Below are 26,786 nucleotides of genomic sequence, written 5' to 3' on the forward strand. Positions count from 1 at the left end.
TTTTTTGCGATTTTCTTGTCACTCTACACACTGTTTTGCTGTGCTACTTTTATATGCTTCTGATGCCAAATAATGTTCATCTTGTGTTTTACTTTTTGACATTGTATGTCATAAATACAGCCCCATGGATTTGAGTACTAGGAGAGGATGCTATATTATCAGGAATGAAATTGTTGGGTACAAATAAGCATGAGAGTATCAACCAAAGTTTTTTACCTGAAACCATATACTGCAGGTTTTGCACTAATGGCAGAATAACTCTTTATTGATCTTTTATACAGTGAGTGTTTTGGAGACAGTGTTCAACAGAGATTATAGTCTGATCGCAAACAGGACATGAGGAATAGTGATGTGAAGAATAAAAATTCCAGATGGAAGCTTGTGATGAAATCTTTGCTGCCAATAAGCGAGAGGGTGTTTAAAGCAAAAGTAGGGAAAGATGGAAGGACTTAAAAGGCAAGACAAAAATCTCAGGAGGGATAAATTAGTTAACCTCTACTGAGGATTCATCAGCTATCTGAAAACCTCAGAGATAATTTTCCCCCTCTTTAAATATAGTAATTTGTCTGTTTCATTTGGGAACTTTATTGCAAGCTCCCATGTGTATTTCATGACAGACTGCCTGGAGCAACCATAGTCCCTGCTCCTCTGATAAAAAGTATCTAAGTTCCCCTGTTTTGTGATTTAGGTTTGTGAGGAAATAACAAGGCACAAACCTGAACCTCACCTTCCCCTTAGCCTGCCTTGCTCCTCCTGCTTGTGGTAGCACAGGGTGACTATGTTGTCAACATAGGGGTGTTTTATTTATTTTAGAAATTTAACATCAAAATCAGCCTGTTGCTTAATCAGCAAATACTGGGCAATTACCTGTCGGCTCTTTTTTTTTTTTTCCATTTTTTTTTTCTCCATTTCATCAAATGACGTCAAACTAACTCCATGGATATTCGGGCGTGAGAGCGGATTTTGCCATAGCAGTGTACTGATGCGTGGTTCATGGTGGCGGCTCCTCCGCGTGGCAGGTGAGTGACCGGTTACCTCAGCCTGGGTTTCAGAGCCGAGTGCAGAAAACGTTTGTCACCGTTAGCAAAAGCCGTCCCAGTAACAAGCCACAGTCTGTTTTCCCGGACTGTACACAGGCTGGATTCCCAGTTATCCCGGGGTGTTGAAGGAGACTGGAGCTTGTTTACTGAGAGCAGTGTCACTGCGAGCTGCCCCTGCCCGCCCTGCGGTTGCTGTCCGGGCCCTCCCCGCCGGCCTCGCACACCGGCGCTCCCGTACTCCGACGGGGCACCGAAGCGCGGCCCCCCGAGCGCCGCAGCTGGTGCCGGGGAGCGCGGCCCTGTCCCCTGGGCTGGAGCAAGTGACAAAAATGATAAAGTATGTGCGCCAGCGCTGGGGTTCGCGTTTCAAAGGGCGTTAGGATACAAACGGCGGTTTTCCATCAAGCTCTTGTTTCAGCACAGGAGTGCCGACAGCGCCGGTTTGCAGATGGTTCTGCTGCGCTCCGTGCCTCGCCCCCGTCCTCCTCCAGGCAGGGCTCGACGCCGCCCTCTGCTTGCCAACCTAACGCCTGGGGCGGCTCCCTGCTCCCGCTGGCCGGCCCAGCCGCCGGGGGAACCGGCCACTACCTGTGCGCACGAATTCCAGAGATTCGAAAGCCATCCCGAAGGCTCCAGCGCAGTGCCCCCCCTCCCCGGGCAGCACGTGGGCCGGGCCGCGCCCCCGCCCCCCCCCCCGCGGCCCTCCGCTGGGCGAAACCACCTGGCTCGGGGCGGGGGCGCCCCTTTCCCACCGCGATCCGCCCCTTTAAAGGGGCGACGGCCCCGCGGAGCGGTGCGGTGCGCTGCCTGTGCCGCCAGCCCCGCGCCGCCAGCCCCGCTCCGCGCCGGGCGGGACGGAGCCGCCGCGGAGGCCGCCAGGTGAGTGAGCGGGGGGCGGGAAGGACGGGCAGTCGTTGCCCGTTTAGGGGCCTCCCACGTCGCTCCGCCATGTTCGGAGGCCCGCCCCTGCCGGGGGCTCCCTCACCGCCCCCCCGCTCGCCCCCAGGGCCTTGAGGAGCCGCCGCGGGGACGCGCTCCCGCCGCTCCCGGCTGCGCCGCTCCCGCCGCCTGGGCCGCGGGGCCGGCCGCCAGGTGAGCGGCGCGGGGATCCCGCTGTGGCCGCCGCGGAGGGTCGGCGGCGCCGCGCCGGTGCTCGAGCGGCCGCGGCGGGGGAGGGCGGGGCGCGACCCCCGGGGCGGCGGGCCGGGAGCGGGGCCGCGGGCCGCGTCTGGGAGGGCGCCGGCCTCGGGGCGTTATGTAAGGGCGGGGGCGCCCGGCCGGCGGCCGGGGGAGTGAGCGGGGCGGGGGCCGTGCCTTGCCGCGCTCCCCCGGGGAGGCGGGCGGGCAGCGCCGGGTTTCGGCGCGCTGGGCTGGGCTGCGAGCCGGCGAGACCGGCCGGTGGCTGCGGCTCGGGGGTGACTCATCGCCGGGCGGGCGGGGACGCGGGCGGCGCCGGGCCGGGGGGCGGCCGCGGCGGGCCGGTCTGCACCGGGCCCCTGCAGAGCCTGCCCGTGGGGGCTGGGCACCAGCGTCCCGGCCGTGAGCAAAGTTGTGGGGCGGGAGGGGTCGGGTATAACTTTGCTTTCGATGGGAGGAATGGAGCGTGACAGCCGAGAGCGCAGCCCGTGGTACGTACATCTTGGCTGCTTCCCAGCTTTGGGAGAGCATCCCTGTTCGGTTGAAGGTGTACTAGCGTCGCTGTTAGTGAAAGATTGCCATCAATTGTACGAGATCCACGCCATCGCTGTTTTTTCCCCGAGTGTACTCTCGATTGTCCCAAAAATCATCCCAACTCTGTCAAAGGTTTAAGCTGAGGGGTTTTTTTCAAAGTAAAAGACTTAGCCAAAGACTACAGGTATTTAAATCCAAAGAAGTGAAACATCCGTTTGAATCTCTCGTAGCTCTTTATCAAATTCAGGCATTTTTTAAGAACTTTAAATGTGGGCTGTTATTTTTCTTTTTTCTGTGAAGACCTGATACTAAAGTGTTCTTTTCCTGTTTTGGATTTCCTAGCAAAGATGCTGAGTTTCTTCCGACGAACCCTTGGGCGGCGGTCTATGCGTAAGCATGCGGAGAAGGAACGGCTAAGAGAGGCCCAAAGAGCTGCAACCCACATCCCTGCAGCTGGGGATGCAAAATCCATCATTACCTGCCGAGTGGCGCTGCTGGATGGAACAGATGTCAGCGTGGACTTACCGGTACGAGTGATGCAAGCTTATTTTTTAAATGTGGTTGGCTTATGTCAGTCTGTCTGCCCTCTTTGCTGCTTACAAGTTAGGTAAAGGCGTATCTATTTGTTGTAGCAACTGACCATGCGATTTGACATCCACTCAGTTACAGGTCATTGAAAGGCGCTGAAAGAATAGTTATCTTTGTTATTCACTGAAGCTGGAGAGGGTGTTTTGTTAGATGTCGTTGTGCCTTATACACTGAACACTTTCCAGCATGTTATTGTAGTTGTTGTGCCAAGGCCTAATTCAGGGTGTTTTGGGTGAATTGGATTATCTTTGTGCTGAGCTGGGCATGCATCTTGAGAAGGAAGGTAAATTTCCTGGTGTAACTCTGTTGAGGGGGAGGGATGAGCAGAAGTACTAGCAGTAATTTCTGCGTGGATTTTGTTTTGATTTGGTCAGAGATGGGTGCAGTTTTTAACGCTTACTCGAGAAGGGAGGGGAAAAGAAGAATTCTGTTTCCTCCTTCTCCTTTAGGGCAGATTATATAGCAGGGATTGTCTCATACCATAGTGCTTTATTGGGAGTGAGGTGTTAGCCACTGTTTTACATTTCTAAAGCTTCCTTAATATATACGTGCTCGTTCTGTTCTGCTTAATTATATACCTGATTTTGACCCATAGGATGAACAGTAGCAGTAGAAGTGATGTGCTCTGTTTTTTCCATTACCATGTGTTATAGTTGTTAACGTCTTGTTTTGAGCTCATATAGGTGAGCTAGGAAGCTGTGAGTCTGAGACCTCCTGACTAGTTCCGTAGGATTTTGGCTGCAGTAATAGTTGTGCTGATGTTGGAGCTGCTGGTTAGAAAGAGCATGTGGAGCGACCATTCTTGAAACATCTTTTCCTTCCCCCCCTTTTTTATTTTAAGCACAATTCTAGAGCGTTTATAATGTTAGGTAGTCTGAGGAAGGCTCAACTTGCTAGAGCATCAAGCAGTGCTGTTCACATAGTGAGCAGTAATAACTCCTGCAATATCCAGAGCCCCAAGTAATCTAGGGTTGAAGAAACTGTTTGGCATCTTTATTTGTGAAGTGACTACGCAGATAAGCGTTTACAGAGGGCAGTAGAACTGATTTGTATGTCTCTGAAACAATGGAATGAACATATCTAGTGTGGCTTAGTGCCTAGGATGTTTGATGTGAGGCCAGGAATGCCCACAAACACTTTATAGCAAGAGTTACACTTAAAAAGTACTCGAGCTTAAATTGGTGTCTCCACATAACCAGAGTGGTAATCCTTGAGGCTGGAGTTGGCTTTGTAGGCAAATTCCTGGTGCCTCTAACAACATTTCTAAGGCCTTGAGGAGCATAAATTGAACCTGAAAAGGTGTCACGACCTACCGTCTGGACTATGAAACTTAGAATGGAGTTCAGTAGTAACTATTCATTTCTACAGGATGCTTTTTTCGCTCTTGCTTTTTTTTCTTTGTTAGCCAGTATAAAGCTTTGTCTGTGCTTATCTAAGTTGTAGGTAACAGTAAACAAATATGCTAAATCAGCATACCAGATGCAGTAATTGCAGTGCATCGTCAGTGGCTGGCAGGTACCAGTTCCTTTGGTGATTAAAATACAATAAATTAAAAGATCAGATTAAATGTTTCATTTCAGACTCCTTAATGTGTTTGTTCTTGTGTCTCCACTTGCATTGTTCATATTTTGAAGTTGACTCTTAAAAGAGGAAAGAAAAAAGGGACGGTGGGCAGGGGATGAAGGGAGGGTGCAGAATTGTGGCAAAACAACATTGCTTCATTGCTTTCTAAAATCTAAAGCTAAATTAAAAATATATTTGTGTGTATCTAGAAATATTTTTTTTCTTTTACAAAAACTTTCCTTGAGAATCATCATCCTGTTGCAGCTAACACCTTCACCTTTTCCAAGACTGGTTCTGTTAGTTTGTTGGCTGTAGATTTGGTTTAAAATGAACTCTTGTTATCTCAAAGAGGTGCCCTCGGGTCTGCCAGTTCAGTTGTGCGTAGTCCCATTGTCTATCTATGTTCTGTGAGATTGTTTTATTAAAAGAAAAAAAATAACAGAAAGTGTTTCTTAAGACTGAATCACTTAGCAAACAGGTTAGTTCACAGCCAGAGAAAGAGGTGCCTTGGCAAGAATGAATGCCATACCTTTTTTAATCTGTGGCTGCATAAACACTTTACAGTGGCATAAGTTGTTGCTGCCACAGGAAGAAAAGATGTTGCTTTCGTTATTGCGTTTGTCCTTGTTTTCGCATACCCCTTGGCAGAAGAAACAGTTTTTTGGCAGCCAGGCAGTAAGCTAAGTCAAGAAAATGCTGTGGCTGAAAATAATCAGTATAATTTCGTTATGTTAGTTTCCAGCTGGAGTGATTCTCCAATCTGGTTCCCCATGTGCCTCCCCAAATGTGGTGAAGAAGTGTTTAGAGGTGGTATCAGGCTTATGCTTGCTTAAAATCCTTGTCGAGCTATACCCTCACAGTGAATTTGCTACTGAAGAAAGACTATTGTCAGGTTAAGGTCATTCTTATAATTGAATCTGAGATTGCTGAATTTCTGGTTAAATTTAAAAAAAAAAAGGGGGGTGGGAGGGAGGGGGAACCCCCAACCACAGGGAATGTTATCACGTAAACCAAACATGTTTCAGAGTCTTTATAAGCAGAGACTGACGCTTTTATGAATATTGACAATGAGACAGAAGGGACATGTTGTAAATGATTCAGCTGATATTTAATTATTGAACACAGAGCCAGGATTTGAGTAGTAAATGTGCTTTTTGTCCACTGATCTTATCTGTGGTGTCTGTCAAGCCACTTAATCTGTGTGCTTTTCTATTTCTTCTGTTGTTTTTAATTACAGAATTGCCTGACTTGAGCTGTTCATCAAAGCTACAGTCCTACTCCAGTACATAGACTGGATTCTTTTTAAGTATCTACTTATTTTGTAGTCATGTCAATGACTGAAGGATATCAGTGTTATATATACTATTTAGTGTCGTTTTGATATGTTCAGAATAGGAGGCATGATTTGAGTGAGTTATCAATGTTTTTGGGGGGCAGTTTGAAAGATGTGGGATTTTTCCCCCCCTCCCAGCTTCATCTCAGATTCTAAAGTTGTGTTTTGACCTGGTAGTTTTCCTCGTCTATTACCACTTGTTTGAAGCTTCATGTTTGTCTGAATGCATTCAGTAATTTTGACAGACCTAAGTGCTTAATGAAATACTAGAGAAAATTACTGTTTCTTTACCCATGAAACGTTTTTGTAAAATACAGGGCGTCTGTTAACTGTGTTGCTGTTGATGTTCATCACGCACAATGTTTTACTGTTGACTTACCTCGAGTTCAACTTGGATGAAAGTCAGGTTGTGCTTTTTCTTCTAATTGCTTAAGAATAATGGGTGGAATGTTTGCTTACTGGTATGAGTGGTGAGAGGACAAGAACTCTGTTTTGCTGACATCCCTTATCTTACTTTTAATCCTGTTCCCATGCAAAACTAAACTCCCATCTTCCCCCACTGCACCTGTGGAATTTCCAAAAGCTCAAAAGCCATGAAGAGCCCTAGTTTGGTACCTGAAGACTCACTTGTACTCATCTGGGCTCTCAAGGGAACCTCTCAGCAGCTGGAATACTGGCTCTTCAGGTGGCCATGGTTTATAGGGAAGGACAGGTTGGGGAGGGGGAGGGCATCATAGTGGTGTTTTTCCTTGAAAGCTGCTTTTAATTGGAGTCACCAACAGCTTATGAAATACTCGTGAACAAAAGTGTTTGTCAAGAATTTCAAATAAAGTGCTATTTTGAGTACTGGAGGGGGCTCCAGAGGATTTTTAAATCAAAAGATCTAAAAATTGAGTGTTTGTTGGGATAATCAATTTTATGCTATACATAGTAATTAATGGGGAGAGGGGAAAGATAACCTAGATGAAGGGGGAAAATGGCAAGAGAAATAATGTAAATTACAGGGATACACTTGGCATATGTACCTTTTAAAAAATTTGTGGATAGCTTTCTGTGGGGGAACAAGGTCAGCCGTACAGTAGCAACAGATAGTAAGTATGGGGTCTTATAGAAGCAGCACTGTAATTTCTGGAAGCCAGAGGTGTTTTGGTAAAAAAAACACAAACACACAAAAAACCAAAAACACCAAACAAAAAACCACCATCTGATCCCGCTTAACCCGTAATTTACATAATCTTCTCATGGACAATAGAGCATTAATTGTATTCCAGGCTCTGTACATGTAACCTAAGTTTTAGGCAAAACCTTTCTAGTGGTACAAGGTGAAAGACACAAATTATGAGAATGGATGCTCTCTGAGTAGTTTTTAATCTCAGAATATTCCTTATTTATGCATGCATGAAATGTAATATGGAGATTGCAAAATGAGATGATTTTGTCCTTAGTATAATGAAGTATTTTTGTTAAAGTAAGGTCTTGTATAAACCAGTGCAAGGGCTGTGTGGAATAGCAGGAACTAGTTAAGCTGTTTATGGTTTTGGAGTAATGCTTACAAAATAAGATAAAAAGGACTGTATTTGTAGTGATTATTTTAAATAAAATTAAGAAGTCTATATGGAATGCCAAAAATGTTGCCAGCAAACTGTTAATGAGTGCGGATGGCTTTTTGTGTAGAGGGAGATGATCTGTGTTTATCCGACTACAAGATCAGAGATGTATTGTGATAGTTGATTACTGATTACTCAGTAATCCATTCTGGTGTTTATTAAAAGCTTGTAGAGTATTTGTGGGTACTTGCTGAATATTTGTAAATAAATCTGAAATACATAATGCTGTCTGTGGCACAGGTGCTGATTAAAAAGAAAATCTAGTAATGCTAAAAACATTGGAAAATCAGTCATGAAATAAAATGAGTAACCTTATTGTCCAAGGCTGGCTTTTAAATTTTCAAAATAATGCTCAGCTGACAAAAGTAAAGAATAAATAAATACTTGCTTGCGTGCGCGTGTGTGTTAAGATTATAAAGTTTTGGATTAAAACTTCTTTTCCCATGTGGTCTTTGTGTTAAACTGTTGACATACTTTTGGCTATTAGCTTAAACAACTGAAAGACCTTTAGGGGACTGAAATTGGAAAAATTGATCCTAAGCTGAGTCTTACAAGGCCGAGGTGCTGTCTGTGCGGTGTAAGGGGGCCCAGCCACAGAGCAGGTTGATCCAGCGCTCCCTGGGGTGCCAGGCTGAAATGGTACTGAGATCGCTGCGCTGGTCCAGCACTTGTGAGCAGCAGCAGAACTGTGGAGTTGTGCTGGGAGCCCAGTCACTCTGGGTGAGCAGAAGGTGAGCGTGCCAGCCTTGCTGCAGCGCACCCACGGAGCCCTGCTGCGGTCGGGAAGGGAGGACGGGAGCAGCTGGAAGCGAGCTGTGGCTGCTGGCAGTCATTTGTTCGGCCTGCAGTGTGCTGCCGAGTGATCCCGGGCATGGTGCTCCAGGCTGGTTTAGTTGCCTGAAGGTTTAGCATTCTTAACTTGCAGCGTAACTGCAATTTTTTTCCGAAGCCCCCTGCTTTCCTGCTGAGCTGCCCCTGTAAAGAGCGCGCTCAAAAGTCTGAGACCCTCATATGCTCTTAACCAGACGGCTCCTGAGAAACCTGCAGGTGCAACACCAAATAAAACCAAAATGTTGGAGAATATACTGGGGGGAAGGTATTGAATCTCTAAACCTTAATGCTGGGCAAACAGTTTGGATATATTCTGTATCAGAAAGAACATTAAGAGGTAGAGTCAGACAATCTATTAAACCAAGTGTGTAACTGGAAGATACAAACTTTCTAGGAGAGGAAAAACAAAGAGTCTTCTGGCAAAAAAAAAATACGTTTTGAATCTGTATTTTTATGTATAGGGTCAATAAGCCTAAGCATAATACGTTAAAACCCTTCTATACAGTGTTCTAATAAACACACAATTATGGAGGGTATTGAAATCACTTCTTTGTAAGGATTTTTGGGAGATGCCTTGTTCTTTCTCCAGAGAATAACAGAACAAAGTATTTAATCATAAATGCTTATCTTCCTATATCTGGGAGAGAGTGAGTAAATAGAAGAATTGATAAGCTCTGTCTCTGGAGGTAGAAATTCTCTGCAGCATTCCAGCCTGCAGTGCTTTTTACTCCATACAAGAATATATGGTGCATGTTGTCAAAGGCTGGGAATAAACCAGAGAGAGAAGCTGAACTGGTGTTTTGCTGCCAGTGGCATCTTTAGATGAAGGAGAAAATCGACTGGGGAGTTGGGAAAAGTTATTTGAAAGATCGATGCTTAGAGTTTGAGGAGAGGAGCAATTCCATTTGTAGGTCAGTACTTAAAGCCGTAAGAAGATCAGGATGATACAAATAATGTGTACTTCTGACACTGCCATTGTAAAGATAAGGCATTTTAACCCTCCAGTTCTCCAGGAAACCTTAATGGTGTTAACTATAGATAGTTTTCATGTTACTGAGATGAAATCTTTTTCCTTTAAAGCTCACTGTGGTGCTTTCTGGTGGCTTATTTTTTCAAACCATGTTGTTTGGGAGAAGGGGGATTAACTACATGAAAAAATGGACAGGCTCATCTGCTGCTCCCACAGTGCAACGGTCTGTCAGTGTGCTTAAGTGGCATCCTACCAACTGGGTAGTTGTATATCCTGAATAGGGGTCCCTAACTTCTTGGGGTGGGGGGGTAATTGGAGTCTTGCTGAGGAAACTGGTATGCATATAAATGGTAACCCTCCTGATGAATTGACAAAAACCAGGAAGGGAGATTTTTGCCCTTCAGTAGCTACTGAAGTAGCAACAGCTACCGTTAGTTACTGTTAATAAGCAATATTGACATAATCATCTGAAGAAATCTTCTGACAAATAAGTACAGCTACAAAGACATAAGTCCCATGAAGGTAAAGCCTGTTTTGGGGTTTTTTTTCAGTGTTCAATAGGGACCTCCTTTTCTTCACAAAGAAAAGAAAGAGGAGAAAAATCCTTTTCTTATAAGCATTTTAGTTAGCAAATGGTGGCCAGTTTGGGTTTGTTTTTTTCAAGTTTTGGAAATATGAAGTACTCTACTGTGATTAAAAACCTGATAACAAACCTTATCAAGTGAGCTGTTCAGCTGGTGACTGCCCAGCACCAGGTCTCATCCCCCCCAGCTGTTGTAAGGCTGTGTTGCTTCACCAGTGCTGGTCTGTGGTGGCTGCTGGCACTGAACATGGCTTTTCCGTCAAGCTGTGGGGCGCCGAGACCGTGAGAAGAGGGTATAAACTCTGCCCCTGCTTTTAGGCAGTGAGTGACTGAGGTGCCTGAGCAAAGGGAGAATGTCTCTGTAGCACCTTGTCCCAGCGATGAAGGGACAAACCAGCCTGCCGAGGTGAACCCCAGAGCTGGCTTTACTCATCCTTGCTGCTGAGCTACTGGGGTTGTGTCCAGCCTTTTTAACACCTACTCAGTCAGCAGCCACAGTTACTAGGAGCAGCAGGAAGATGTCATTAGGACTTAAGTTGGGGGCATCCCTTCCACTCAGGGGTGGGGGCTCGATTCATGCCAAAGCAATCAAAAGATGCTTTTGTCTCATTCCAGAGTGTGGCAGAATAAGTAGGTGACCTGTCCTGTATAAAATGATATATTTTCTTTAATTTTCCCAGTTCAGTTACTGATTCTGCTGTTGCTGGTGCTTCCTACAGAGTATGGCAGACTGAGTAAATCAAGTAATTGGGTTTTACAGAATTACAAACCCATGAAGAGTTTAATTTGTGCCCTGAAGGGAGGACCAGCCACTGGCTGGACTGCTTGTGAATGGAATCGTTAATAGTTCATCGGTAACCATTAAACAGCTTGAAAATATTTGTTCTTTGAGAGTAATCTGAGCTCTTCTCCAAGGCAGGTAGTGGTGGGGAGCAGCAGGATAAAAATGTCATTTAAACTGAATGTTGCCATTAGAAAGTTAGGGTAACTCTTCACCAGAAAATGTAATGAAAGTGTAACTGTAACTGTTTTCTGTGTCTTTTGAAAACACTTGAGATAGCAGTTGTATTGTATACAAAGAATTAATTTTGATTTATAAAACGTGACCATTACAAAGCAATAATCCTTTTGGTTGCCATTTGTTTAAATATGAGGAGGAAGGACTTCGTAAGGCTTTAAGAAATAATTTGAATTTCACATTAAGGCAAGTGTGAAACTTTTGCTGACTCCACCAAATACAGCTGATGGTTTAAGTCATATGCAAAGTACTGCATAATGCCATGTTGACAGCCCTGGTGATTAAGTCAAAAACCAACCAGTAGCCCAGCAACTCTTTCCACAGCCGCTCCACTGCTATTCTTCAGGGACTTTCTCCCACATTAGTCATCCTGGGTCCACTTAATCTTTGAGTCCTTTGCCAAGATTACCAAAATGGTGAACATGCTCCGAAACTAATTTGACACTGCAGAATTTTGAACAATAATAAGTTCTGGTTGTCGGTAGTATGTGTAGGAATTCCAGGCTTGAGTTGAAGTGCTCTGTTGCCCGTCCCTGGGAGTGAATTTGGCTGGGATAACTGGTTAATTACAGTTTTAAAAGGTGACATACTGAGTAATTGAGAAAAATCTAAAATGTTCTGCTCAATACGGGGAGATTTTCCTCTAGTTTTAGACAAGCTGCAGAAAGCCTCTTGCAAAATAAAACATATTTTCTAATTTTGCTGTTGCAAATGCTGAATTGATTTCATTTGTATTTCTTATTAAGCAGAATATAACCTGTGTGAGGGGAAATACCAACAGTTCAGTGTCTTACTCTTTCAGGAAAGAGGCTACAGACTCAAATAGTGGAAGAAATGTGTGGTTTTAAATGTAGGTAATTTGCCTTAAGGCATCTGTTAGAAGAGTCTGGCTGGTGTTTGAGAAATCTGCTGTTGCCTGAGATGAGAAGTACTATTTTCTTTAAGTCAACAGAAGGAACTTGCCCTGAATGAATCTGATGAGGTCTGCATATCAGCATTTTCTTTACGTGGTGTTTTGTAGGTGCTGTGTGCATGTAAGTTCCCTGCTGGTCTAATTGCCTTCTGTTCCCCCTACCTCCCCCAATACCTGGAAATAAATAGTTGGAGAAGTAGCTTAGGCAGCTTCAGTTTACAGACTTCTCTGAGATTTTGCTTTGAGCTGTGAAATGTCATCTTGGATTTAACTGATGCATTGAGCAAACCAATGACTATGATTACAGAGTTGAATATAAAATATTTGAAGGTCAGGGTAGAGGAATGTGGCAAAATTACACCTGCTGCTTTATTTACATGAATATTACTCAGTGATTAAGCCAGATTATTTCTGAGAATAAGAATTCTGGCTGGCCCAGAATTTTTGAGAGATGGGCTAAATCTGCTAATTAGTAGCTAACTAAAAAATATGCTTAGAAAGTTAGCCCATTTCTCAAGCTATGAATGTATAAATAAAAAGGTAAAATATTGCAAGGCAATAGCACTATGGAAATAGAGAAATCTTTAAACTCCTTGCAGAGTAAGCATAAATCTTTTCTGCTTTCTTTGCATTTAAAAATATTTCTTTTCAACACCATGTCTTGTACTCTGACCTACTAATTTATTAATTATCCTTATTACATTTAGGCATTACTAATACTAAGGTATTACTGCTAAACTTTTCTTTCAGTGTGTTACTATAAGGGAGTTCATAACATGAAAAATGTATGTTGTGTAGAAACTGTCCAGTGCTATTTGCATGCCTTCTCTTGTAAAAAATTCAAGAGCTGTTTTAAATCATTGCTGTAAAAATGATGTTTACTTGGAGCCAGAACTAAGATTTTTCATAAATTATGTATATGCATATGCAGTGGCTTTTTACACCTACAAGTGAGTTTTACAAACTTATTTTTGTAAGTGTGTTGTCTTAAGTACTATTAAAGTTACTTGCCCCAGACTGTTTCGTGGCAGTTGTTAAAAGCACTTGCTAATGGAGTGCTATATCCTAACTCAGTGTGCTCTGCTACTTGCTTCAAACCTGGTGAATTGCCTAGATATCAAACAGTAGTAAATTTGTAAGCAATTTGCTGTACTTTGCCTTGAAAATTTTCCAGTACATAAGTTATTGTAATTGTGCTATAGCTATATTTCCAGTTCTATTGAACTTCGGTGAGTAAGGAAAGCATGAAAGGGATGATGATAAAGTGACGTTGTAACACTCTGTGTTGTGCAAGTCAATGTTGACCTTTTCCAAAAAAGGAGATTATGCAAGTCCTTTAAGGATATTATGTGTGCTCCTTGTGAGGTGTACATTTGCTGTTAAAAACAAAAAGCCATCAAAAAATATGTGAGAAAAAAATAATTTACACATTATGTTTTCAGAAACTTAATTTTGGGATTCTATTACTTTTGGAATTATGATATAAAATGTGTCTAGAAGAAGGTAGATGCTACAGTAAATCTGCCTGCTAAGTACTAAATTCTTTTGTATTTTCAGAAAAAAGCCAAAGGCCAGCTCCTGTTTGAACAGATCATGTATCATCTGGACCTTATAGAAAGCGACTACTTTGGATTAAGGTTCATGGATTCTGCACAGGTAGCGGTAAGTAACAGTAATTTTTTTCCCCCTCTTTTTCTTTTTTAAGCAACACTCTAAAATTAAATATTAATATTGACAAAAATGCTGTAAGAAAACTGCCTTTTTTGAGTTAAATTTTGTGCAGAAGCTCTCTTCAGTTTTAAGTGATGTCGAGTGTAATTCCACCTGGAGCACACAGAAACACTGTTGTTTCTTTGTTTCTTGTCTTTCACTTGTTCCTGTCACGCCTTCTGGTGTCACTAGGCAGGCTGGTCCAGTAGGACCCCAGAGTCTGGTGCATCACGTAGAAATGCTTTCCCCTTCCTTGTTGTGCAAAGTGGAGAAAGTTTTCCTTTACCAAAGCCATCAACTTTCTCGTCAGCAAAAGTCATCTCGTTAATGTCAGCTTGGGAAATAATCTTGGCAAGAGGGGAATGGATACCTTTGATCTGCTCAAATCAGTTGTGACTTAGACCTGCAACCAGAATTTTTGGGAAGGATTAGGTGTGTTTGTATGTACCAGACAGTTTGAGTAGGGGGTTCTTGCAAGCCTGAGTTTGTGAAGTTTATTGTGTGTTTGTAAAAATGTGACTGCTTTTGAAAACAGAAGCAGAGCGTTGTTTGTCAGAAGTAACCACAGTTCTTTCACTTGCAGGCTGTGGAATTTAATTCTTATGGCCAAGTATTTAATCCTGCCCATGAGGATAGCTGCAAGTTAAGGGAGGTGTTAAACAGGGACTGGGTTTTTTTCTCTGTCCTGTGTCCCTGTAACTTAAACCTGTATTCACTCATCCCAGTGCCCTCAGGTAGAATGAAATCTGAGTTTTCATACTGTGTACGTCAATCTTATTTGTTAGTTGTATGACCTAATGGCTTCTGTGTTTCTAGTCTACTCAAAATTATTTCATGATCAGGATGGCAGTGGTGGCACATACAGTTACTGCTGAGCTAAATACCTGAATTGTTCAAGGTCAGCATTTTGGAGGCAGTGACATACATTCCCTTGCTTCTATGAGGGTCTATGTCTAGAACAATTTGAAGGTGATGTCTTAATTGTTACAGCGTTGTACAATGACCAAAAAACGCCCCAAGCTTGAATCCTTGAAAGAAGCTGACAAGTTTGGACACAGTGTTATCCATCCTAAAGCATGCTTAAAACCTGATGGCCTCTTTTCAAAATTATTGTGATGGAGTTTTATGCTTAGCCTATAATTGCAGAGAACATTCTCTTCAGAGAAAATAATTTCTGTTCAGCATCTGAAACAAACTACATGGCTAGCAGGATTAGCTGCTGCTGAGCTGCAGTTCCTGGTAGTGAAAGTGGTCTTAAACCTCTTGCAGAACAGAGACATATAACACTAAGGAGAAAAAGACCATTACACTAACAGAGGGATGTCACTCAGAACCGTGCATAGCTCTTACCAACAGAAATTGGAAAACAGGTCATTGCATGCCATATTATTTTTATAAAAATCACGTTAGCTGTGTTAAGCATGTGTAGTCTAGGATGTTGAGTACTGATAAGAGTATGACTCTATTGCATTTCTTTTTGCTTCAGGAAAAAAATGATTTTTATGTTTCAGGTGCCCTAACTCAGTTTCTGCCATGTGGCCTCTGAAATATTTCCTTGTGCCTCTAGGTTTTTGTAAGAGTTTACAGTGGGGTAGTTGTAACTGGTGAAACTGTCTCTATGGTAATTTTTTTTTTCCTCTTCGTGTTCTGTTAGCAAATAATGTAATTGTGTCTTAAAATGGGGAAATGTTAATCTTTTCTGCCTCAGCAATGGCTTATGGCTTCCTTTTGTCCAGCAAATTGTTACTTCCAATCCAGACAGCACCCGACTGAGTATTTGATACTGCACAATCTACCAGGTACAAGCAATTTCGAACTTAGTGGTTTTTTCTTTTTCTTAACTATGTGTGACTGAAAAGAGGCAGAGTAGAGATAGCGATCTGTTTAAACTGGACTTTAATGATACGCTGTATAAGGAAGCAGAAAAGATTGTGTTTTGCCAGAAGAGCTGAACACAAGAGCCAGAGATAATTGTTTTAAGAAATGAAGAACTGTTGTGATGGCAGCTGTTCTTGCACAGAGGAGCTGGCACATTCTAGCAGAAACCCAATCTGTAGCTGGAAACAAAGACACAGGCTAATCAAGTGACTTGTCAAAGATTATTCAGGAGACCTGTTAAATAAACAGTGTAAGAATCCAGTCCCTTACAATGGACAGAATTGTCTGCTGGCTTTGAAGGGAGATAATCTTGCTGCTGCCCAATTTAAATCTAAGGATATTGCCTTACTAGCTAGTTGCACCTGATGATATAAAAACACTGGTGAACTAGCAACATGTAGTTAAGCAGGGAATTTCTCAATTTTTTAGTTGTTTTAACTACAAGTGAGTTTTCAATAGACTCATTTTGAACAACTGAAGGATAGCTTTTTTTCTTCTTTTGAGCTGCTGAAGCAATTAGTATACTGTTTGAATTTATGATGTGTTGGGGAGTGGGGGGAACTCAGGTAATACAAACTCTTCCTGACGTTTTGAATTTTAGGATTTGTATACTAGCTTCTGTAAAGAAGTTCTTGAAACAAGTGGAAGAATTGTTTTCATGTGACTTCTGTGTTTGTTGCTAGCCTGATGGTAAGGAGTAGATAACCACCACCCCACATCCCCAGTAAGAGGCAGGAGATGGCAAAAGTAGTTATTTGCAAGATTGTCCAGGACATATCAGACTTGGTCTGGCAGCTAAGGGAACGGACTATTAATTTTAGTGTCTTTGATTCAGGCTGACAAACAGCACAGCATGTCCAGTGACACAAAGATGAAGATTGCTGTTAGCTTGGGCTATTTGGCTTCTCCTCTAGCTATGCTAGAGAGGTATTTCTAGTAAGGAGGCACTGAACATTTAACAGGTGGCTAATTTCTAGTTCTGTCATACAGGTCGCAAGCATCAAATACTTGCTGCTCTTAATGGAATTGTACAACACTCTGGCAGTTTTATCTAATGTAGTGCTTAATGCTGAAAACTATTTGTATAGCATTGCACTAAGTATGCACCCATTAACTCCATATAGTATGGGACCAGTTTTAACCCCACTACCTTGCTGAAGAAACACAATTACCTTTTACCTTCTTGAAATGTTACTGAGTTTAGGTTTAGGGTTTTTTGTGTTTTATTTTTGTTTAGTTTCTTCCAGCAGCACACTGTTTTGCTAAGGACTTCCAGTACACTATGCAGTCTGTTGTTCATACTGCTTTTTGTTTAGCAAACTATCTCTGGATTTCAGCAGTAGACTCTGCTGAGCAAACTCTCATCAAAATGTAAACTTCTTTGCCAGGTCCACTTGAATTCCATTTTAAACATTTGGAATAAATCTTAAGTTTCCTGACATCTGTGTGTGTCCGTGCATGTGTTTGTTTTGGTTTGTTTTCCTTTGTTTTGGCCCTGTACCCCCCACCCATTTAAAAGTAGTTTTGTTCCCCTTCTTCCACACACACCCTTACCGTGCAGACAGAGCTCCTGTGGGCAGCAGTGGTAAGAGCTGAACAGAGTCAAACGCTATCAGTGCCTGTCGCGGGCCTCTCAGTTGCCTTCCCATGGAATGTGGAGGAGATGAGAGAAAACAGAGGGAGATGAAACAGGCGTGCACAGCCAGTCCTGGAACCTAGAAATGGTGCTCTCTGCCATTTGTGTATCTAAATCACCTGCAAGCCTCCCAGTAGGTAGTTCGCGGATTCTTATGGTGGGGGAGGGAGTAAGTAAATTGTCTCTTACAGCAAGTGAGTTTGTGGAATAAGAAGACAGATTGTATCATTTCCTTAGAGAAACAAACAAAAAATTGCTCAGCTCCATTTTGCTCCTAGTGTAAGCAAAGTTGACATAAATATTTTTTTCATTCTTCCTTAAGCTTCCTGCTTTATTTAAAAAATATGTTAGCTAGCTTTCTGTAGCTACTTTGTTTTCATGGGTAATGAGAGCATTTTCAGCTGTGTGCAGAGCTGTGGTAGATGGTTTAGTTGTTCTGATCTGCAGCTAATCTATCAATCACTGTATATCCTGCCTGTGTTACAGGCTGACTTTACACACTCTCTGCGGAAGGCAGGGCTGCTCTGAAGACAGGAATGTGTTTGCACTTGGCATTGCAACCTGAAAATACCGGTTCTTTCTCATACCCCTGTTGCTTTTCTGTCCTCTGTGAGGCCTACTGTGAACTTCGTGGCATGCAGTTAATGAAATGAGTGTTCCTAAGTGTATAATTCATCTGTATTAGTTGCAAGGTGACATTTGGGATTGATCAGATGAGGTGGTGTTACTTGGGCATTGTGAACCGTGCAAGACGTGGTGTGAGTTTGTTCTGGCTGTTGGGTCAGTGCAATTACGTTCAATAGGGTGCTGTGTTTACTGCTTAACTGAGTCATCTCCCTCGGAGGAGGGAGCTGCTCACTGTGCAGAGCGTTTGGTAGTAGGTCTCTACCGCTAGCTGTATGTTAGCTTTCCAGCTTTCTCTTTAATTCCTGTATAAACTCTTCAGCAGTGGGAGTATATGCAATTATTTTAGGGAGCATAGCATATACGTGTAGGTGTTTCTTTCAACGTGCCATCTATAGCTTATTTTTCACATGCTGTTGTGCACAGTATAAGTGAAGCCATTATTTTGGCTTCACGTCTAGTGTATAGCTTATAATTAGCATTAGCAGGTGAGGCAGTAACTTCTGTCCTCCCACGTGACAGTTGCTAAAATGTCACCTGTGAATAGATTCTAGAGAATTAGGTAGACCTGACCCAGACATAGACAGCTTTGCTGTTACTACCCTTGAGTCATCTAGAGAAAATGCCTGAAAGCCCACAATATTTATTGTGTCTCTCCCACCCCAAGTAAACACTGCACGCAACCAAGTGCCAGTCTCCAGCTATGATTTATGCCTCTCTGGCACATTGTCACTGGCTGACCTACTAATATGTGAATTAAGTGTTTGTTTGGACAGGATGAAAATTTTAGTAATTAAAATAGTTTGTTAGTACATTTTTGTTTTTGAAGTAGTTAATGCTTTCTTGAGGATTGGCTTTAAATAGGGCACTGCAGGATGTTTCTGTTGTTCAAAACTGACATTTTGCATTACAAAGTTTGAGTGAAAGGATCTTTGATGAGCACTCAGAGCTATGAATTGTAAAAGATTTGAATTAGGTTGTTTTAGAGAACTACTTGTTATTCCAAGATAGTCTTCACTAACAAATAGGTTTTTTTCCTTTTCTGTTCTTTCTGTGTTATTTCTGTGTTGATAATTCAATGAAAGTAATTTCTTTTTCAGCATTGGCTGGACAACACAAAAAGCATTAAAAAGCAAGTTAAAAGTAAGTGTCCTTTCTGTTTTCTTTTGGGATCTCATATTGAACATACAGGAGGCACAGAGTTGAAACTGGGGGGGGGGGGGGGGGGGGGCGGGGGGAGTCAGTGTCCTATGGGGGGTGACAAGACCTGGTGACAAAACCCCAGCATGGCACTGGTGATTGTTTAATGACGTCTTCCCTCTGTGTAGCTCATATTACTTCAGTCTAATGTCCTTAATTAAACATGTTATAGGCTCATTAATTATAGTTTAAATGGAGTGAAGGCAGCTGAAGGTGTTTTAGTGTTATAGATCATTATTCTGACTATGGGAAAACTTTTCTTGGAGCCTCCATCCCTTGGGGAAGTTGTGAGTGCCCAAATCTGTGTTTGGTCCACCAAGTGCTTACCTGCTGCACAAAGGTTTAGGGTGGCCTGGTTGTTTCAGTGGTGTGTGCTTGGGTAAGCTGTGACATCGGCTGATTTTATGTTTAGCAGCTTCCTTGCTCTGCGCTGTGGGAAGTCTTCAGGGATTTGTGGAGCTGTATAAATACAACAGAGGTTTTGGAAGCACCGAGAGAGAGAAAATTCCTCCTGTCAAATGCAGGAATCAGCAGAGTGCTGCACATTTTTAAAGAACGGTTAATCCATCCTTTTGCTGAATTAACTCTTTAGTTTCCAGAAAATATGATTCTTCCACAGAGGGTCTGTTAAATCCCCCTGAAATATGTCTAAACTTCTGTGGAATAAAGGGGTCTGAGTCGTCAGCAGTGCATTTTTCCCAGAGCCCTGGGAAGTGATTACAGAGACCAACAGAATTCTTGGGGGTTTGGTCAACTGCAGAGCTTTCTTGGTGATGGATACAGTCCTTAAATATAGGGATTAACCAAGATTTGTGTGCTTTTGGCAGGACAAATCAACTTAATGTGATATGACTGTGGATTGACTTGTAACATAGTTTTATATGTTGTGCATATTTAAGTATTCTTTCATCCTGATGATTTTCATGCATTTCTCTGTCACAAAGGAATTCCTGCCTTAAGTTCCTGTGGTAGGACAGAGCCGATTTCAGTCAAGTGTTGTGATGTGATTGTGTGTAATAAAAAAATAAGATGTCTTGTCCAGTAACTGTTACCACTGTCTTGAACGAATTCTGCTTTGCAGTTGGCCCACCGTACTGTCTGCATTTTCGTGTAAAGTTTTACTCATCAGAGCCCAACAATCTACGTGAAGAGCTGACAAGGTAAGAGGGAGTTTGTGAGAGAGAGAAACACCCAAATAAGGGCAGGAAAGTGTTTCTGTGGTATTTATTTAAACAGTTGTATGATGCTTTTTGGAAAATTTCTTAGCGCTTCTTGCTTGCTTGGCTTTTTGTAAATGTTTCTAATGTAGCTCTTGTGAAATAAATGAGCTTTAATATAGAGAGATCTATATATTTACTGTGTTACTTGATGCACCATTTATCATTAGGCAAATCTGGCAACTGATTTGAGTAGCTTATACACAATGGGCAGAGGTTTTTACTAGAAAGAACAGACATTTTCTTATTCTTAAGCTGCATTTAGTTGCAACTGTACACAGTCATCCTGTCTCTTTAGGGAGAAAAGCATTGAATTGCAAGTTAGAGCTTCTCTTTGACAAAAATAAGTTCAGTTAACATTTCATTATTTCTGTGGTCTTTGCGGAGCTTACGGAAAGGGAAAACAGTATTTTACTACCATGTTGAAATGTGAGTTGACAGTACTAAATGTGTAGGATTGTAGTATCAGGTGAGCAGCAGTTTCTGGTGATTAAAGCATTTCACAGATCCATTCATAATGCTGTGTTTCATGTCGGACTGAGACATCCTTGGGGTGCTTTGGAAGCAAACACAACCTACCATCTGTCAGTATAAATCCATTGTAAAAGGCAACATTTCTTTGCAGTCACCACTGCTGGTGATCTGTTTTGGCGAGAAAACAAAATTACTTGATAGCTGAAGATGCTTCGTACCCTCAGCCATTTGTAAGAGCATGAAGTGCATTTGTTTGTTGTACAGGTTTATGTCTGTGTGGATGTTCAAGTTGTGCTTTAGCCAAATCCCTAGGAGTGCTACCAGGAAGATTATAGTAGCATTACCCCTTGCAGCCATATGTACCCTGTGCAGCTTCATACTTACATGTAGTAACATAATGTTATAACTGCCTTTCTGTAATGTTTTCCTGCTGATCTGGGAAGAATGTTTTGCCTCACCATTTGTGTTCCTGAATAAACATTTAACTATCTTTAAAAGTAGTAACCATAGACAAAATTCAGACCTACATCTGTACCTACCACTATGAAATGTTTTCATCCATCCTGACTGAGTTCTGCCAGTCAGACCTTGCTATACAGGTTTTAGCAGGGCAGACCTGAAACCTGAGGGCTTTTAAACCCTGTCTATCTGCTTAGCTAATCCCCCAGAACAGGACAGCAGCAAGTCTTTCTTCTGTCTCAAGATAATTTTATGCCTTAAAGAAGCAGTGGAGCTCTGCAACGGGTTACAGGTCTCAGTAGCAGGGGCTTTCTGAAGTTTCCACCTTTTTTTTTGAGCAGCAGTATGCCCAGCTGGAGCCACTTTCCAGTTTCTGCCAGTGTGGTGTGCCCATGTTTTCTGCCAGCTTCCCATCAGATGCCACCAGTCAGCCATCCTAACATAGCCTAAGCACGGAAAGTATGCTGGAGTTGTTTGCAAGTGTTATGTGGCTGATAAGCATGGGCTGGTCGCACCCACTGTACCCCGCAGGCTTGTGCTCATTCTTTTGGTATCTAGGGACAGTACCAAACAAATTTATTCCTCATACAGGGGCCAGTGTTCAAAAGGCTTTTGATTATAAATTGTTTGGCAAAGTATTTGTGGATTTGCAAGGGACCTGTAGGAAGAATGCCTGCGTCTGTTTCGTGTCTCTGTATGTGAGTACAAGGAGACATAGGCACATGTTGAAACAGAAGATTTCGTCTTTGGCTCTGTGGGTAAGGCTTCTGTTCAACTGTTGTCGAATTCAGACTGGATACCATCGCAGATGACAGTGTTTTAGTTGATGAGACTACCTTTTCTCCTGTTAAAGGAAAGCTGCGTACCATAATGGAGCAAGAGGGCTACTCTGTGGGTATTGGATCGGAAGAATTGGTGTTGCACACCAAAGGAATAGCAGCTTGGTATTCAATATTTGCCCAGTTTCTAGGCAAGAAGAGTACTGAATAAGCAAGGCAGTGAAGGGAAGTTGGCACTGAAGTGTAAACAAGTTGAAAAAGCTGCAGCGTACTGTTTATTTTTTTGTCACCTTGGCGTCAGCTTTCTGGGTTAGATTTTAGCTAAGCAATCCATATTAGGAACATTTATTTTTAAGGCTTGAAAATATTCATTATCTTATGAGATCGCTACATCTATGAATAGTGAAGAAAATGTGGAAGACGCAAGTTGTTCTTTGCTCAAGCAGGTTCAGAAGAGAACAAGTAAGACTTACTTAGGTATCCCATTTCTTTTTCCATGCAACACTGTAGTTCAGCTTGCGACAACTTCTCATTTTGGGCTTACTTCATTTGAAATGTGTGTAAAGCATATAAACCCAACTGAAGAAGCCTTGAAAGATCACAATGCAGTTTCTTTAGTCTTGAAAACCCATGTAAAGAGTAGAAAACATTTTTATTTGTCAGGCTCTAACTTCCTCCTGTTGGCTGAGTGAAACATTTCTTATTTAATTCTGCAGGTATTTATTTGTTCTGCAACTGAAACTGGATATTCTTAGTGGAAAGTAAGTATTCCAAATAGCCCAAATAAACAATTACAGTTTAGCATAGGATTTATTAAACTTTTATTTGCTTAATTAATAAGTTTTGTGGAGTAATGCACTATTATATTACTTTTCTATGCATGAATAGCAGCAGAGGATTGCTTAAATAATATAGTGCTTATCTCTTGTAAATTTGGTGAAAATCTGCTAATCTTTTTTCATTTTCTTATCCCAAACATTTGCAATTTCTCACTGTCACGTATATGAGTTTTCTGCTAAATCGTGTCAGCTAAGGTTTTAACAACACATTTCTCTTATGGCAGATTGGAATGTCCTTTTGACACAGCTGTTCAGTTGGCAGCTTATAATATGCAAGGTGAGTAGGTATGAGCCGGGAAGGGTGAAGTTGCATGAACAGCTTTGTGTAGACTCTTCCTACCTCTTTTAGTCTGTCCTTGTTATATCAGGAAAATAGGTTCTGCCAAGATGTTAGCAATCCAGTATGAAACACAGCTCTTTTTGATTGTAATTTTGCTGAGAGTGTACATGGAAAATTACTCGATTCCTGAGGAGACAGAGCAAGGAGGTTCCGAACATAAACAGTGTTGCCCTAAACTTGTTTTCTCAGGTGCTTGTGTGCAAACCTGTCCACTTTCACACAACACACGAGGTCTGCAGTCTTCCTGAATTGCTTTGATGTTGTAACATTGGTCACTTTTTTTCATGCTGAGACATCCATAGCTTCTCAGAGAGCTGTGGTCTGACCTTCAGTTGCTTGTATAGGTTGTGCGTCACTGATCTTCATGGCCAGTGTCTTCTCTTGTTTGGATAAGGGTGTTATCTTAATGAATGTGAAGTTTGTTGTGGTTTCAAGCAGGGGAACTCACAAAAGAAGAGAGGCTTGAAGTTTTAAACTGTCTGCTAGAGTAGGTTTTTGGGTCCTTATTGGAGGATATAGCTATATGGTTTTATTCAACCCAGTTTATAAGTCTACAAAAAATCCCAGAATCTCTGCTATAAAGCTGTTATACAGCCCTCTGAGATGAAGAGGGAACTGGGAGATGTGCCGTGCATTTTATGCCACACAAATTTTCTACACAACATTCATCTTAGAAACCAATGTGCTGTTGTACTTTGCAGGCATTAGGTAACAGGACCAAGTCACTGAAGTTTTCTCTTACGGATATTTTCCAAAACACATTTTGTTCTTCAGGCAGGAACTAGTAATGACCTTGATCACGTATAGGTAATAGTTGGGATTAAACTGTGAAGATACCTGCCTTTTTAACCTGCTCTTCTGTATGAAAGGAAAACAGTTAGAATACATTCCATAGTTAAAATATTAGCATTGTTAGAGCCTTAAGATATGGGTTCAGTGAATAAGTTTTTGGAAAAACAAAGTGATCTAATTAGGCCATATATCCAGTGCTTTTTGTGCTGGTCTTTTCTTTCCTCTCTCCACAATGAGGTCTGTAGCAGGGCTTTAATCTTACTGTCTGACAGCTGTGTACTTTTATTTAAATCAGCTGGAACCTAAGCTGGCTTTGACAGCATTCCTTTCAACAGAGGCAGGCGTTTTAGTGGGAGTAAATTATTATAGAACTACAGACTTCTTCAGTCAGCATTTAAAAAAAAAAGGAGGGGGTGAAAAGGCTATTATTATGCTTGAAGTGTTCAGAAATCCAAGAAACAGGTTTTTAGGTCATGTAGTTTCTGTACCTATGGAATACTATGTGTATTTATTTGACTTTTCCAGGTCTTCCCAAAGATGTCACTGTTTTTTTCCTCTACAAACATCTGTAGTTTCTTTCCTCAGACAGAGCAATTATTGGCCTGTGTCATAAACCCAAGGTCCAAGTTACAGACTTATTCCTAATTTTTTGGATATGAGCTGAACATTAAGAAGCTGCTGGAAATCAGTGGGAGGAGCAAATGCTTAGTGACTCTGAAAAGCAGGACATTTTAATAAAGATTTCTAACTGTGAGTTTCAGCATTTTAGATGTGCATCAGTCTGTAAAAGCTAGACTTGTTAGCATTGGTGGAAAAAGGAAGTTGTGTTTTTGATGTGGCACACCCATTGACGAGTCTGTTCCAGTATGCTCCCTAAATAGCATCTCTTATTACCGCTGTTGAGCATGCAGCCATGGACCAGATGAACCATTTGACTGACCCAGTAGGGCATTTATTATGTTCTTGGATGAAAAGGAGAGCGACAACTAATAGCTGGAGGATTGAGCCCCTGACAGAGTAATTTTAGCAGAACAGGGAGATTTATGGTCATAAAACCAGAAAATTATTTTTAGAATGGACAAATACTTTTTTGAACAGTGTCAGAACTGGTTTTGCTTTTTCAAATCTCAAAGAGATTTTGTTTTAATAATTTAAAGCAAAACTCCATTGTAAGCTTAGTCAGCTGTTGTCTCAGTAGAAACTTCATTGGTAAAAGTGTTGAAAACTTTCCACAAGAAAGAAAAAGTGAGTTGCAAGGATGTTGGTAACTTGCATTTATAGGAAGCTTGGTAAAGAATATATCAATAGCACTTTGTGAAAATTAATGCAAAGCTTTTGTGCAGGCAACACAACTGTTTGTTCAGTGTCCATAATTTCCATGTTGAAAAAGTTGACACTTCAAGTATTGGGAGGACTGGAGGAGGAACAACACAAAAAGAAATCTAGTATTTTAGATTAACCAGAAAACTATGCTGAAGTTCCTGTTGAGATCCACTGTGTTTACTGGGAACATTGCTTGACAATGCTGTTCTTTTGTAGCTGAACTTGGAGACTATGATCCTGCTGAACATGTCCCTGAGCTGGTGTCTGAGTTCAGGTTTGTTCCCACTCAGACTGAAGAGATGGAGCTAGCCATTTTTGAGAAGTGGAAGGAATGCAGGTACTAGATCTTTCAGTGCATGCTGCCCAGATGTTTGCGCTGGCTTTTCTGTGAAGAGAATGTATTAAAAAGATGATGCTGATGCTTCTTCTATGGTCTTGTTCAGAAACATAATTCTAATGTGGTTCTATCCTATTTTGTAAGAGGATATAATGTGGAAAATGAAGATTTTCAAAGGTCTGAGTAAAATGATGAGGTACAGAATCTTGAAATGCCATAATTTTTGCAGCAGCAGTTTCAGTTTAAAACTTACAAAAGTGACCTTAATGTTCGTGAAAGCAAACAAGTGTCAATAGTGTTTAAGTTTTTCACAAATTTCAGAAATTTCTTTTCTTCTTTCTTCATATACCAGTTTTCCTTTCTGTACTTTTTCAGGCATCAGCCTAACAGCAAAAAATTTATTTCAGGGGGCAAACACCAGCACAGGCTGAAACTAATTACCTAAACAAAGCTAAGTGGCTGGAAATGTATGGTGTAGACATGCACATCGTCAAGGTACGTTTACAGCATGGTGACCTTTGGAAATGATACGTTAGTTTTGTCCCACATTCCAATACTGGTTTTGCTTTGAGGGGGAAAAAATGGAATATTATACTCCTCTAAACTGTGTAACAAGTGATGTGGCTTTGCATCAGCATTGCATTTTATTGTATGCGTTTCTAGAAGGTATAACTTAAATTCAAGCATATCTGCTCTGTGTTTAATATGTGGTTGGTGTGGCAATATGTACTGCAGTTTGTATTTAGACTGGGAGCTATGTGAAAATCATAGTAATTAAATTAAAATTGGCTGGGGTCCAGTGAGCTACCAGCTGAAGAACTACAAGTAAAAATAGATCTCCTGTGGAGAAGGAAGTGCGGAGAACTGCACAAGGGGCTCCTTATTACACAGACAAATCAAGAAACTTTAATTTCCCAGTTTAGTCAGCCTTATTGAAGGGTTGCAACTAGAAAAATCCATTGCATTGAGATCATTGAAACATGGGGATTTTATTACATAAAATAAGCAGATATTTGTTTAATTGTAACACTGGGCAAGTAAGCTACATTAATCACTGCAGT

The 26,786-nt window shown here is 41.7% G+C and overlaps 1 protein-coding gene across 1 annotated transcript in view; it reads left to right on the top strand.

Annotated features, from left to right (window-relative positions):
- Positions 1-998: 998 nt before the first annotated feature.
- EPB41L5 (erythrocyte membrane protein band 4.1 like 5) overlaps positions 999-26,786 on the top strand; it is a 38,698-nt gene continuing 12,910 nt past the window's right edge. Inside the window, exons 1-9 of the mRNA XM_027796458.2 lie at positions 999-1,019; positions 3,054-3,238; positions 13,675-13,779; positions 19,066-19,108; positions 20,247-20,325; positions 22,811-22,855; positions 23,158-23,210; positions 25,605-25,725; positions 26,133-26,220. Coding sequence (XP_027652259.2) covers positions 3,059-3,238; positions 13,675-13,779; positions 19,066-19,108; positions 20,247-20,325; positions 22,811-22,855; positions 23,158-23,210; positions 25,605-25,725; positions 26,133-26,220 — 714 coding nt within the window. The 5' untranslated portion in view covers positions 999-1,019; positions 3,054-3,058. The remainder of the gene's footprint in view (positions 1,020-3,053; positions 3,239-13,674; positions 13,780-19,065; positions 19,109-20,246; positions 20,326-22,810; positions 22,856-23,157; positions 23,211-25,604; positions 25,726-26,132; positions 26,221-26,786) is intronic.

Source organism: Falco peregrinus, chromosome 8, assembly GCF_023634155.1.
Source record: "Falco peregrinus isolate bFalPer1 chromosome 8, bFalPer1.pri, whole genome shotgun sequence".
Lineage (NCBI taxonomy): Eukaryota > Metazoa > Chordata > Aves > Falconiformes > Falconidae > Falco > Falco peregrinus.